Genomic DNA, 14,901 nt, shown 5'->3' on the forward strand with positions numbered 1-14,901 from the left:
GACGAGTGACTACACCCCTGTGTTGTGTTATTTATGCATGCTACAGTAATATCAGGTGATATAATATCATGGGAAATACTTCATATGATGTCTGATTGTCTGATGATAAACAGAGAACGGTGCAGTGATACGTACCTGGACAGCATTGTGTTCAGATAGTCTGGAGTGGTGGGATCAGGGCTGAGAGGAGGTGATGTTACAAAGGAAGCCGCCTTAGCCCAATTCTTGCTCCAGTAATGTGTCCCATCAGTACCCAGGCTGGCTGTGATTGGCTCCCCAAACACAATATTTCCTGGGAAAAAAATAACGATAAAAACTCAGTTCAGAGTATCAAATGTAAAGCGTATCAAATTGATTCATTTTAGTGGTTCTTGGCAATCAACAGTTGCATCAATGAAGCTTGATTGATTTGTCAGCAGTTTAAATCCCACTAAGAGCTTTAGTAATTCATCTGTTTGCAGCAGAGGAATCATGCCGAATCTCTAAATAAGCCAAACATCACCCTTGGAAATGAACAAACGTTTATGTTTGGTCAATTGTGGTTGAGCTTGTTCTTCCATGCATGATGAGTTAAGAGTTCAATTCCTGCCAGTAACATTTTTGTGTTTCTGTATGGTCCTTTTTGGTTTAAATGTCAGGAAATATGCTCGGGAATAGTTCCAAACAAAGGTGTCAAGCCCATAAAGGCCCCTAAATGGTGTACAAGACTGCAAGTCTTTCTGAGGTCAGCCTGTTTAAACCTCATGTGGCCTTTTGCCAAAGACATCCAAACACACATTCTTCTTCTCTGCCCTTTCCCCGTTTTCCTGTTCCATTCTCAAAAAATGGATATTACACATTCCATGGCAGCCAGACAGCCCTTCAGTTCACCTCTGCTCTTTCCCGGGACTGTGAGGAATGGGCTGTGTGACAGCTGAACCACAGAAAAAACCTGAATGACATATCTGAAAATTCCTCTGAGAATAGCCTCTTTTACATCAGCAGAGACTCAGCGTACATCAGCAGCTTCAGGACGGACAGTAAAATCATCTTATAAGGGCATAGGTGTAGTGACGTGCTGGTATGAGCATTTCAAAGGTCTCAGAAATCAGAGAAAGATGGCAACCAATGAGCAGAAGTAAAATATCAAATAAATATTTTTCTCCCTAGACAATACACCATTATAATTTCACTTAAATTAAGCTGAACAAGAAATCCATGTAATTGTATTGTAAAGACGTAAACGTGCCGTTATTCACATCACATGGTAGGAGAGAAGTTTCTTTCCTATGTAAATATCTTGTAAAAAAACAAACAAACATCTAAGTACAGTACAATCGCTCATTAGATACAAACACATCGTTTAAAATATTCCGCATCGTGTGGAGACGTCTAAATGCAGCTCTTTACCTTTTTTCCTTGCCTGTGAGATGATGTCAGCGGCACTCTTGCTCATGACTCGGGTCACATAGAGAGGACAGTTGGTCTGGCTGGCGATGGTGATGGCACGAAACACCGCCTCTGCCTCCAGCTACAGAGGGGACAGGACATTGTGGTGGACATGGAAAGGTTTTTGCCATTTGGATTTTCTCAAATAAACTTAAAATAGGTAAACTACAGCAAACTATGTGTTTTTGGAACTGCATTATTTTAATTATGTGGAAGCTGATGAATTATAAAATGGATTACATCGAGTTAGGGTAGATAAAAGTAAATTCATGAGATTAGCAAACAGATGCTAAATAAACTTCGGTGAGGTCAGACAAGAGCGCCACATGCTCATTTACCTAATTGTTTTTTTGTCACCCATTGGTGATTATTAAATTGCTGAAATGTTTGTGAAACAACAATCAACTTCCTATATGGTTAAGCAGTTGCCAGTAGCCTCCAGATGTGTCGACTGTCTTCTTCATGTGCAAACACTTCAGCTGATTATTGTGCTCTCGTCTACAAACTCAACCTGGGTCCAATAACGAATACATTCAAACCAAACAGGACACCAGACACTGATAAAGCACTAATCCAACTTTGTCTCTGCTCAATTAAATCATGTAACCGAGCTTTTGATCCTTAAGACGCCACTTAACTGCATGACACTATGAGACTGGTGGGACAACTCCACCGCGCTGCACCACAGAGTGGAAAATCTCAGTGACGCTAAAGGCGGACAAGTTGCTGAGTTGAGAGAGTGGCTTTCATTCACTGTTTGTTAAAGGAACATTTCATTAAAGGAAGGGAATTTTCACCCAACGCCTCTTATGTGTCTGAAACCACATGTGTGTAACAAGGACAACGTGTGTTAAAAGCAGTCCAAGAACGTCATTGTGGGCAATGAGAGTGTGTGTATGATCCTCGTAAAAAAAACATAAACGGCATTAAAACACATTAAAACAGCCAATATCTCAAGGAAAAGGCTTTGTATCAAAACAACTGTACTTGGCTATTTCAAAATGTTAATTATTGTAATCAGTGTATAGGTGTGTGTGTGTGCGGGTTATACCTCTTCTGGCCTGCTCAGCACGTGTCCCTCTGGTCCGGTGATACCCATCTGCAGCATGCGGGCCTGCTCCTGTTGAACAAACACGCAAAGAGTTGACTGCTTAGCTCAGAGGCGCGAGACTATTTCTGAGTGTTCAGTGATTTGTGTGGTCGGACTCCAAACTGATATTCTGTTTCTGTTTCTCTCTGCCTGTGCGAATGATATGAGAAGCAGTTTTATCGTGTGGGTCAGGCCACACACTGAGGACTGTGGGAATCCACAAACTGTAGAGGCTGCTCCTTTGTGTCGCAGGAAGTGCAGAGTCGACCCTTTGCATGGAGACACTTAGGCATAGCGTCTGTCATGTCACCATGGATGCTATATGATGGCATGCTTCCCCAAAAAAAGACTTATTTAATTACCATATTTTCTTAATAGCGAATTAGTTAGTCAACATAAGACATACACTTTGTGAGGAAGGATATTATTGAATTTTTTGCACTTCATGTTTGTTTCTTTATGTATTTCTGTAGAGAAAATTGAAGTTTAAGTTTTCCTCAAGCAAGCATCTAGTGGTCATAAGAGGAACTGCAGCTTGAGACACTTTTGTGATGGTTTCAGCACGTATCCATGGTGGTTGTTGCTTGGTTACAACATCTCCTCTGCACCAGCACTAAAATCCACACACTGGTCTAAACAATGCCTCTCTATCTCATGAGCTCTGAAGTAAAATCAGGACATGACATAATCTGGGGTTCAGGGAATCAGACTCCATCAAAGTTGTAGTTTAAGACTGGATTAGAGATCTGGGATTTGCAATGAATCAGATCCAACACACACACACACACACACACAGTGACAGAATCCAGGCATGGTCTGCAGCTCTGACTAATACCAACCCTCTCATTCCACCAACTATTACTGGTCATTCACTTTCATTTGTGTAAACTACACCCACACATTACTGTCCGAAAGGAAACGAATTCTCCCTCTCATCAGTGACAGCATGTTTAGTCTGTATAGTGGAGATGCACGGCGATAAGGCTCGACCAGACCGGCGACATCATAAATCACACAAACCCAAAACAGATCGCAGAGTTGGCCTCGAGACAAGTCTTTAAGGAGAGGGCAGTGACGAGTATGAGGCAGGGGGGAAATGTGAAGAAGAGCTGCATCTGTCAGTTTATATGTCTCTTTACCTCAGCGATGATCTCGCCATTTTCAGCATGGACCTCAGCGATGCCTCCCCTCTCCGCCAGGAAGGAAAAAACATCATAGATCTGGAGGAGAAAGACACAGAAAACGGTGAGAAATCACATTGGCACTGTTTGTATGTTTAAAATCCTGCATGGCTGTTTACACAAGAATCAGATGCTCCTTTTTATCCTGGGGGTCATCCTCAAGCCGCAGTTTACAAGAAGCCCACAATTTGCATGATGTCTACTACGACACGCTGCAATTACTGTGTGTGGTCTCCAGAAATGGTTAAACTCTTGTGGGATGACCTGCAGTTGCTGTTATGTTGCTGCACCACATTTCCTTAGTGAGCTGCATGACATCAGTTTTCAAGCTGGACTATTTCTGTTGCCTCATGTGCTCCTCTGAGCGACCAAATTAGCTATGGCTGGACATGAGAAACACGAAGAGTCTCGCCTCACACCGTCTGGACTTAGACTTTGTTTTTCTACATTTACCAGCTCTACTTACAGTATGAACTCACTACGCTGTGCATCACAGGATACAAGTTACATAAGGACAGGGTGTGTCGAGGGAGAAGAAAAGATTCATACTTTCTAAAAGATGTAACAGTAAGTTGGATATTTTGCGTATTAAAGTGAAGGCAAACCAAAGGTCAGCATTTACTTACTGTTTAGACACTGCTTTTGAAATAATTGTAATTGCTTTTATTTGATTACCTAAATAAGATAACGATATCTAAATCACTTACTGAGTGAAACACTGAGTGCAGCCAGAGATGCTCTATAACAAAGATAAGACGGATAACAAGCTCCACCAATAGTTTGAAATGGTATACACTTCATGTATCCAAAGTGGGCGTGGTCATTGCTGTTCATACTGGCCACAACCCAATTCCATTTTAAGGAATGGGGGGGATGCCACAGTCGGTGTAAAGCTGATATTCGGGCCTCAGAATTCTGACACAGCAAAATCAAGTGGAAATCTTCCAAAGTTACTTAGTTTAGTACAAACATTCCAACTTTGTGCCTCCAACGACATGGTTTCCTTGCTGAGCTTCAGCAGAAGAATAGTTAATACTGAAACATTTCTTCAATGAGAGTTTTTGCGAGCTGCTTTTGCGTTGCTGTAAGCCTCACGTTCTGCCACTCTATGTGCCCTGAACGCCTCGGGTTGAAAATAATTCAACTCAGAGCGGAAAAGCTTTCGTCGACATTCGTGTTTTTTGTGGTTGTTGTTTTGCCGGCTATCTGGAGCTACACGAGTTAACCAACCTTAGTAACCATGATCGGAACATAAAAAGCTAATTAGTGCGGTACTTGAGATTTCTGGTGAGTTGTTTTTCATTTATTCAAACTATATTATTAACTATAGGGTAGCGTTTGTGGTGGTTTGTGTTAAGCGTAAGCACTCATTTAGTGGTTGCCTACCAAACATTTAAAAAAAAGGATGCAGCTAACTGAAAAAAAGAACTGTCGATTTTGCCCCCCATCTCTTTGCTGCTTTAAATTTAGTTTAAAGTGTACACGATGTTAAAGTTTGTGTACCTCACTGTTGCTCAACTGGTAATAGTCCTTGTAAGCCATGTAGACCTGGAACGAGTTCACACCTGTAACAAAGAAAAACAAAATACGGAAGAAAACATGAGCAATGATACTGAAACCTTCCTAAAAACGTTCAAAGACGGATATAAAAATGGTGAGTAGATGTTCTGTTACGATATCACAGCCTACCTTTCTCCTTGATGAGGGTATCCACCTCCTGCTTTACGCTGTCGTTCCAGTGGGTGATGTCCACGTGGAGGGAGTAGTCGCAACAGGTCTTCTCATCAGCCCACTGCCTCCACTGGTCATAGGCCTCCATCAGGCTGCAGCCGGGGTCTGGGATCACATGGTCCACTGGACGGTAGAGGAGAGAGGACGGAGGGATGAAGGGATGAGGGAAGGAGAAGAGAAGTTTGTATGGATAAAAGGGTTTTAGGAGAGAAGGAAGGTGATGGATGCAGAAAGGAGAGGTGGCAGTGGAAATGAAATGATTGGAAAGACAAAGAAGTGTTAGAGTGTGTGACAGACGGGGTGATGTCAGGATTTATCTGCTGGTTTCAACTTTCTCCCTGTATTCTTTATCTTGCATAATCAGCTGTCTGTCTGCGTTCCTGCAGTGCTCAGCCAGCGGGGGCCGACCTTGTCAGATTACATTTTCATCATCTTTGTCTGGGTGCGGGTGTCCTTGATAAATTTGGGGGCCATTTCAACAGTGGATATTTTCAGACTTTTGTTGTTTTTTTGGTTATGTAACCACGATCAATTCTTTAGATTAGAGTTTGGCACACAAGGCCAGTGGGTTTTTCATGATGGGACCACCCACGCTTTTGGTGGCTGAAACATACATATTAAAGTTCTTGTGTTACAGCTTTTAGTATATTGCCAGTGTGATTTAGTGGAAATGTAAGTAAGAATAGTCCCACACATGCAAACCTCCCTGCTGAAGCATAACTTTCAATATATTTTCAATAATATATGATATATAATTTAGATCATCATCATATTTGACAAGCAAGATGATGCTCAAGCACCTGAAATCACAAATATAACAAAAGACAACATTTAAAATGTGTGAATTGTTCTATTATTTAGATTGTATACTACACAGAGAGTACATGCTTGCCTTTTTGCTTGCCTAAGGTACATTTCTGTTTTCATTGAAATTATTAATAGTAAATCCTCATTGTACACAACAGGATAAACAGCACAAATGATCCTGCTTTATCTTACTCAGCTGTAATAAAATAAGACGCCTGCTGGCTCACCAGCTGAATGGCGTCTTTATCTCATTAAATATGTGCCAATCTGCTTATCTGGTCTTTGCATGTTAATAGCATCGAGCTGGAAACGGCAGTCAGAAAAAAAAAAACTACTTTTGTTTATTATGTAAACCATCTGAACTACTTTTGTGTTCACCTTCACATCAACACAACATCATCTGTTTAGTGGAGACAGACATATACAGGAAGATACCAAGTTGTCACGTTCTCTCCAACACATCATCCACTGGAATATAATCCCTCAATGAACGGAGCCCATGAATAGAGCTTACTACAGTAGCAGGTCTGTTCGTTAATGCCTCCGTTTGAACACAGCGCCACACTGGCAGCATAGCAGCAGCGTAGCAGCCAGCTCAAAAGAAGTTCATGGTATTAATGAGACTGTGGTGCCCACCAGCTGTTAGCTGTGATAGCGTCTGATCTGTCAGCTACATGAAGCACACATATACCCCCATGCTGTACATATACAAGTAACATGCAGACAGACACTGGTGCTGTGCTGTATCTCTCCCCCCCCCCCCCCCCCCCCCCTTCCTGATCCTACCCCCTTACACTCAGTCTTTTGTATGGTCCTCTCTTGGAGAGCTGCCCAAAAACAGACCAGAACCGCTTCCCATCTCTTTTTTTTCTGTTCCTTTGTTCGGGTCTCGGCCTTCTTTTTGTTCCCTCTTTTTAGCTACCGTCTCTATCTCAAACTCAGCTGGACTGTGTGAGCGAGCTTTCCTACAGCCCTTACCGATCATGGTCGTGCCCCCGGCAAGTGCAGCTTTTGTTCCCTGAGCGAAGTCATCCACGGTCGTGGTTCCCCGGTACGGCATCTGGAAGTGGGTGTGGATGTCGATGCCACCGGGGATCACCATCTTCCCGTTGGCCTCGACGGTCTTCACCCCACCGGGCACGATCAGGTTGTCGCCGATCTGCCTGTCGAGGGAAGTGGATGTTGTCATAATTGTATGATGATGCGATGTTGCATTCATAAAAGATGTTTAGACAGCAGAACATCATGCTATTTCAAGTAAATCAAGATAACAAATGAATAAAGCAAGCAATTCCTAAACACCGATGTGCGGGAGGTGGCTGATTTATAAACATGTTAAGTCACAATTTGATATCAGCAGACATCTTTCCAGTACATTTAAATCACAAGCAAATGTTTTTAACTTTAAACTGGGCCCCAGAACAACGTCAGCCAAGCTTGAAGCAGCACATCTTCACCATGCCAACACATCAACATTTCGCCCCTGCTAAAAGAAAAACCCTGTTGTTCAGACTTTATAGAGGGGACACGCCAGACGGACAGAGAGGCAGGCAGAAGCCAGTGTCTCTGTGAGAGTTTGCCAGCAGCCCAATGGTCTGGCAGGCCTCTGGGTGTTTATTATGCAACACCAGGCTTTCCATGGGTGCCTCTCTCTGAGCTGTCTCACTAAGGGACAAGGGGGGACAAAGAGCCTATAACTGGAAAACAAAGTGAGAACGGGACGGGGAGGAGAGTGACAGAGGGGACCGGCTGATTCAGGGAGACACAGAAAGAGGAATTCACACACCCTCGCCTTGTCTGGTGGGACGAAGACATGCTCATACTAGAGGACGAGACTGGCTTGATAAAGCAGCTTGTGCTCATGCATTTATTTATTGAAGTTTCCATAACACTCATTTATAATTAGACTGTTATAGTCAGTTTGGGTTGCTTTGCACTGCAATAAATGCACTTGAGTTTAAGTTTCCCTGTGTCACAAAGAGTGATGCAACGTATTTTAGCTCCTAGTGTCACCTGTCTCAAGCTCAAAACATTTCTTTTAACCTGTCACCTGCCCTCCTTCTACAAATTCTAACCATAATGAAACAAATCAATAATTATTCAAATCTTATAGGGAACATTTGAGACCATTAAGATTCTTTATTCTCCATTGCAGAATAAAGAAGTCCATTGCAACTACATGCCATGAAAAAAGATCTGTTATGGATATTTGAGAAACTTGGACTATATACAGTACAGTAAGGATTTCCAGAAGATTAGTTTCTGCATTTACTTTTACTTTACTTTCGGTCAGGCAGATTAAGATTATCTCTGTGACACTGAAGCTTTTGGAAAGCTGGAGGCTCGTGCTCCTTGCACAGATGAGTCATTCTTGCAGATGTCCCAAATTTTGAGAACGATTTATGACAATAAGGAATCCGAATTCGACTTTAACGTTTTCACAAATTTGACCTGGCCGACCCATCAAAACTAATCCAGATTACTTCACATGTTGAGAAAAATGTGTACATTTCTGCAAAAGCGATCTGCCCTCTCATGAGAAAGATGCTGTTTAACATGAGGGAGAGGCTACAGATGAGCTACATACTGTATAACTTGAGTGAAAGACAGGAAATGTATGACGAGCGAGTGGGGAATGGAAGCAAATGGAAATGAATAAAAGCAGAGCAGAAAGGAGGACAGCGGAGGACTTACTTAATGACGCCATCCTCCAAGTAGATATCGGCATGGAAGGACTGGTCGTCATTCACGATCCTCCCTCCTTTGATCAGAAGCCTGTCGCTCTGTAGAGAAAAGGATGGGAGGGACAAGAAGAAATAGATCGTTATGATTCGATGCAGTTTGGCTTGAAACATTGTCAAGAAAGCAAGCTTCATTAGAGGATGATCTACTGAGCCAGATCATTTCTTCTGTATATTTCGAGCTGGACAATGCTGTTCTATTTCTCTTTAGTTGGATCATTTCCTTCTTCTCTCACCCAGAGGAGATGAACAATGTCTCATTCATTCGTTCATTCATGGCAAGGAAGAGAAAGGGCATGTTTGTCAGTCTTGTCCCATGTAAACACACCACATACAAGTTAGCTAGGGACCTCTCCCTGTGGTCTCATGCAAGTGACCCGTATTTGCATCAACATTTTCTTGACATCGTTGTTAAATGAGTCCAGCAAATAAAAGCGAGGACTATCTGGCACTGTTTCCTCAATGGAAAATGTGCAGTAATTCTATAAACAATGCAGTGACTCATGGTCATTTTAAACATTAAACATACACAATCATGAAAAAATAATCTGTGTTAACTTTGGTAATTTAGCTTTCCTCTGTTGAATCTGCATACATTTGTCAAACATGCGTTACCGTTTTGCTGTGACTTTTAATAGTTATTTCAGATTAAAAGTGTTATAAATTCAATTTTAGTCTGCACCAAATGCTAGAAGGATGCTGTGTTTGTCTAGCACTCAACAGGAATTGTTCAATGACCGTGCAGAGCTGCTTTCCTCTATTGCTTGTCTGCTGTACCTCATGGTATCTGCCTTCCAGCTTGCAAAGATAACCTTTACTGGTGCAAAAACTGAATCGGGGAGTGCCAGTTTGATAATGATTCAAATTATGAATATGAAGAATCAAATTTCAGGAGAAGGTATTCCTGCAGGAAGACAGGGCAGCTTTCACTGTAACTTATATTCCCCTGCATTAGAATGACCGCTCATGGTGATAACATTTGAGAGGCTGACATTTTGCTGCTGGTCGCCGAACTGAAGCTGCTTTTAAAAGGACTGATCATGGATTAACATCTAAAACCATGTTTATCCAGATTTCATTACGCAACAACTGTGGATGTTATTTTCTCAGTTTAATCCATTTATTCCACGGACCAAAAACGCCAATCACCAATATTGGTCTGATCTGGGCGTTGCCATCAAATCTGCTGCCGCTGCACCACGGACTGACTCTAGCAGGGCGTTGTAATGGCGACGGTTGACTGCAGGGAGGAAGACTAGAGAGGATGGGAGACTGGGCGCATGGTTTTGCTGACTTGTTGGATAGCTATTTCATGGCTGTCAAACCGGGTGGAGGTCTGCATGGATAACTGTGCAAGGTGGTTTGGGAATCTGTGGGCAAACTGTTTGAGAGAAGGCTGAAACGTCTGATACACAGAAACTCTCTGTTATGGCATTTCAGGTTAAATGTTTTGTGCTATTTTGGGGACAAAACAAGCAATAGATATACTGTATATCAAATATTGAATGATAAATCCATTCATCAATGATGAAAATAATCATTAGTTACAGCCCATCATAAGCAGTATTTTTTTTAAAAGAGGACCGTTCTGGAGTTTCTGGAGAAACAAATGTCTCGCTGTGATTTAAGGCCAATTCTATGACATGAATTGGCCTTAAATTAATAATTAGGTTGTATTCTAAACAGCATGGATATAAAAATACATTCACATGCTAAAACATTCTCAGTTCTTCGCCCTGCTTCCATATTTCCCGACAGCACATGTGTGCAGAGATTTACAGCCCTGGCAGTGAACCCAGTGTTTCATCACTATAATGAACTGCAGCCACTCCCTCACACAACAGAAAAAAAGGAGGAAAAAAAAGAGAATAATACCGTTCTGTATGCATCTCAGATTATACAAACTCAATATCTGCTGAGCTCATAACCACACGCAATGTGTGTGTATGCTTGTGTCTTTGTGTGTATGTGAGTTAGATGGTGATGGAGTGGTGTGAAACAGAGCCCAGAGCTTTTCGCTGGAAACCACACCCTGAAGCAACACATTACAACACACAGTCATCAGCAGCTGGAGCACAGCACCAGATCATACCGTTGAGCCTGCAGCTCTGAATCTGTGGCTCGGTAGCTCAGAGATTATTGGGATGACTGTAATATAGTTCCGGGGATAAAATGGACGCTTTGGAAATAATCAAAGTCAGCACCTTACAGAGGTGTGAACATTTCTTGATTCTAAGAGGCATCGCGAGGCAGACCTGGACGAGTAGCACGACTGCATCTGTCAAGCTTGTTCCTCTCCTTTCTCCTCAATTGCAATAAATTGCATTGACAATACTTCCAAAAAATCGCCTACATTTAAGAGTGATGGAGTCATACATCAAGCAAATTTAAGGATTTTTAGTTTTTCTCACATTCATAACTGTAAGTTGAATATTTATTTTGAAAAAAGAAATCAAAGACTGCATCGACTGCATCAGACGAATAAAGATGTTTTATTTGATTTATAATACTGCAGTGAGAGGTGTGTCCTCATGCATGTGTGCCTTACTGAAGTGCTTCAGCAGTCTCTCTCTCTCTCTCTCTCTCTCTCTCTCTCTCTCTCTCTCTCTCTCTCTCTCTCTCTCTCTCTCTCTCTCTCTCTCACACACACACACTCATATTCCCCTTTGTCTGTTTCTGCCCACTCTCCCCACTGGCCTTTAACAACATGCAAGAGACCACAATCATTTGACAATCAATAGCATTTCCATCACTACCCAGCAACTGTCAGTCAGCTGATTTTAGTATTCCATTTCAGTTAATGCATCTGCTAGTGACACACATAATGTGTAACTATGACTGTGGACTGTCAAGACACACCGTTCTTTCTTATTTTTCTTCTTTTTTAACACTTGTTAATGTCACTTCATGAATCTAAATGCAGTCAGAGCATTTATTATGGCTTTTTCTAATGGAATCTATGACAGACGGCAACATTTCCCAGAGCTCATGTCATTCGACCACCTACAGCAATAGGACACTTCCAACATTTAATAAAAAATGTAACAAGTGGCAGCATGCTGTTTCCCAATATGGCAACGGTTAAGCAGTCAATATGTGCCAAAAGACTGTTTATTGTTTCAGAATTTATACAGGACTCTGTCATTTTCAACAACAATAAATCTCAACATTTCTGCATTATTTTGACTAATAAGAAAATAAAACAGGGACAATAGAGGGGTGTGACACATGGAAGTCCTCCCATCAACTCAGTTCATTATGTTTTTACGATTTCAAATTATAACAAATGATGTATCAGAATTCAAAATCTTGTGTGAGTTAAAACCATCTGCGCTGTTTATGACACTGGTAGCGGGTCTAAACCGAACCATTTGTTACAACATTAATGGGACCGCACCATCCACATATTGAACAATCAATTGATTTACGGACGATTTAATGGCAAGAATGAAATTCAACTTTGTTTTGTAATGTTGCCTGTTTTCGTACCTCCATGTAGGATCTGACCTCGGATACTGAAGCCTTGCTACTGCTTTCTCTATCGCTGCTGTTTTAACAATAATGGATTTTGATTTAAATTGATTCTTGCCCACACTTCCTCCTGAATCCTTTTTGGATATTGATTTCAACCACCTAAATCAATGAAAACTCTACCTTGTTTTAAGATGTTCAGATGTTCAGATGAGACTGATCAGCATTTCATTAAGTGTCCATCCTATGCTAATAGCTGGCTTTTTACGGAACTATAGATAACAATCTCTGTTCTTGCATTTTGAAGTATTCAATCCTTTGAAAGAACTTGTTTTACAGCTCTGCCCTAATCTGCGCACTGGGATTGGAGAAAAAAATACTTTGATCCATTCAGAGATTCTATGATTCTGGTTTGGCCTCTGGCAGAGGCGACTCTCAAACCGGGACAAACCCATTGACCAGACATTGACCAAAAATAGTGATTTTTTTTTTCTGGGTTCCCCAGAATAAGCAGCTACAGTGTAGAAGAAGAGTAGCAGAGCATGTGTAGATACAACCAGACTGAACAGTCTTTGTATATCTATCTCTTTCTAAAGACATTCAGTGAGATAGTTGGTACACTGTGTGGCATTCTTTAATTCAGGCATCCTGCCTACATGTGAAAGAAATTCCAACAAAAGAAAGTCTTTGCTACAAATTGTTATGCTCAAATCTTATAGTCTGAAAGCTTTGATTTAAAGCTATGACATCTCATCTCCTACCCAACCAGGTTTCTTTGGAGAGTGCCTTTAGACATTTCTTATCTACTTTAAACATGTCTCAACTTTAATCTAGTAACATAATACGCCCTTTTCACAACAGCCATTTTGACATAGCAGGGTAAACACAGGCGTAATGAATCAAATTAATTGAGGTCCCTTTTTATTTAGTGTGTCACAGTCATTCCAGCTTTCACAATACCAGGGCCCGGTGAACTTAAATGTAAAGCGGCCATAATAAACGCTATTCATTACACCTTTGTTTGTTCACCCGGCAATGAAATGTCAAAATGGCAGCTGTGAAAAGATATGAAAAAATGATATTAGACCACAAAGATTCATACTATCTTAACAGTTTAGCATTTTCATTCAAGGCAACAATAATGCTGTTGATCCTGATTTGCTCTGACCTTCCAGGGTCACTGACCATGTCCTCGTTTGTCAATCATGTCACTGTTACTGCGCCCAGTTTTTGGAAAGGGAAAATAATCTCACTGGATGAGCTGCACAATGTAGTCATTGTAGTTTGTGCAGTCTGTGTTTATTTGCCTAAAACAGCAAATATATCGACGATACAAACATTAGCTGTATGTAACTAGCTATAGGTGGCTAACTAGCTATGTACACACTAGGGGTGTAACAACACATTAATCTGGATCTAAATACTAAATGATCAACGATTCAACATTATCACATACATTATTAAGATGTCTGAGTCATGTTAAAATAACACACGAGGATAAGGTCACTAAGATTAGTGCACTAAGCTTAGCTGGTACTGGCCTATAAAGAAATACTGTGTTCAAGAGGTCAAACCAACACAACCGTTACAGCTGGAGAGTGAAATAAATAAAATATCTAAAAATGAAATGATGTTTCACCGAAGATCCAATGAAAGCGATGCCTTGCTCTTGGGGCAAACAATTTAAGCAAACAACTGTTTGGCTCCGACCATCACAAATGTTTCTTACTCATCTTCACTTCCATCAGCGTACTTGTTAATATGGGATTGCATGCGTGACTGTAAACAGCGCGTGCTGGGTAAACAGTAGAGGATTTGGTGTTTCCACCAATTCGGTCAGTTGGAGGATTAGCTGAAACACACATCACGCAATCACAACTGAGGTCAACCACAAATGTTTATATAAAGCTCCTATAACTAAGTTGCTGCAATCAAAGAGACGTATACTAATGTCTGTCATTAATCTAAACTGATACTAGAAATATGCACGGTTTAGGAAACTGTGCTTCCAGTTGCTTTACTGTTCTGATGCATTTTAATTTAAATTTGAAGTCATCGGGGAAAAAAGTCATTAATCTAATTTTACCTTCCGCATCCTCCCTCTAGAGCTGACAAGCTCATAAATTAAAACATCTGGCAACGACGTAGAGTAAAGTTCGGGTGGAAAAAAATAGCTTGTCATTGGGAAAAACAAAGCACCAACAATGAAGCACCTCTCGCTGCACAGGAAGCTGTCATTTTCTGTTACACAAGGCAGCAGCAGCAATCGAAAATAGACGACAGGATGTTATTCTTGTACTACTACGCTGATATGCACTGACAACTATTTTTTCCACTTCCACTAGACAGGAGGGAGAAGCTCATAAATAGGGATACAAATTACTAGTAGCCCCTCCTCCATGCTTAATAAGTCAGGATGGTACACGTCTATGAAACAGGCCATTAGACGAGA

General features: G+C 41.2%; 1 protein-coding gene across 1 annotated transcript in view; it reads right to left on the reverse strand.

Annotated features, from left to right (window-relative positions):
- The window catches only part of dpysl3 (dihydropyrimidinase like 3), a 28,545-nt gene that overhangs the window by 9,631 nt on the left and 4,013 nt on the right, over positions 1 to 14,901 (reverse strand). Inside the window, exons 2-9 of the mRNA XM_079172001.1 lie at positions 8,932 to 9,020; positions 7,216 to 7,400; positions 5,389 to 5,553; positions 5,203 to 5,264; positions 3,658 to 3,738; positions 2,480 to 2,548; positions 1,390 to 1,510; positions 136 to 292 (exon numbers count right to left, since the gene is read on the reverse strand). Of these exons, the coding sequence (XP_079028127.1) occupies positions 136 to 292; positions 1,390 to 1,510; positions 2,480 to 2,548; positions 3,658 to 3,738; positions 5,203 to 5,264; positions 5,389 to 5,553; positions 7,216 to 7,400; positions 8,932 to 9,020 (929 nt within the window). The remainder of the gene's footprint in view (positions 1 to 135; positions 293 to 1,389; positions 1,511 to 2,479; positions 2,549 to 3,657; positions 3,739 to 5,202; positions 5,265 to 5,388; positions 5,554 to 7,215; positions 7,401 to 8,931; positions 9,021 to 14,901) is intronic.

Source organism: Pholis gunnellus (genome assembly GCF_910591455.1).
Source record: "Pholis gunnellus genome assembly, chromosome: 13".
Taxonomy (NCBI): domain Eukaryota; kingdom Metazoa; phylum Chordata; class Actinopteri; order Perciformes; family Pholidae; genus Pholis; species Pholis gunnellus.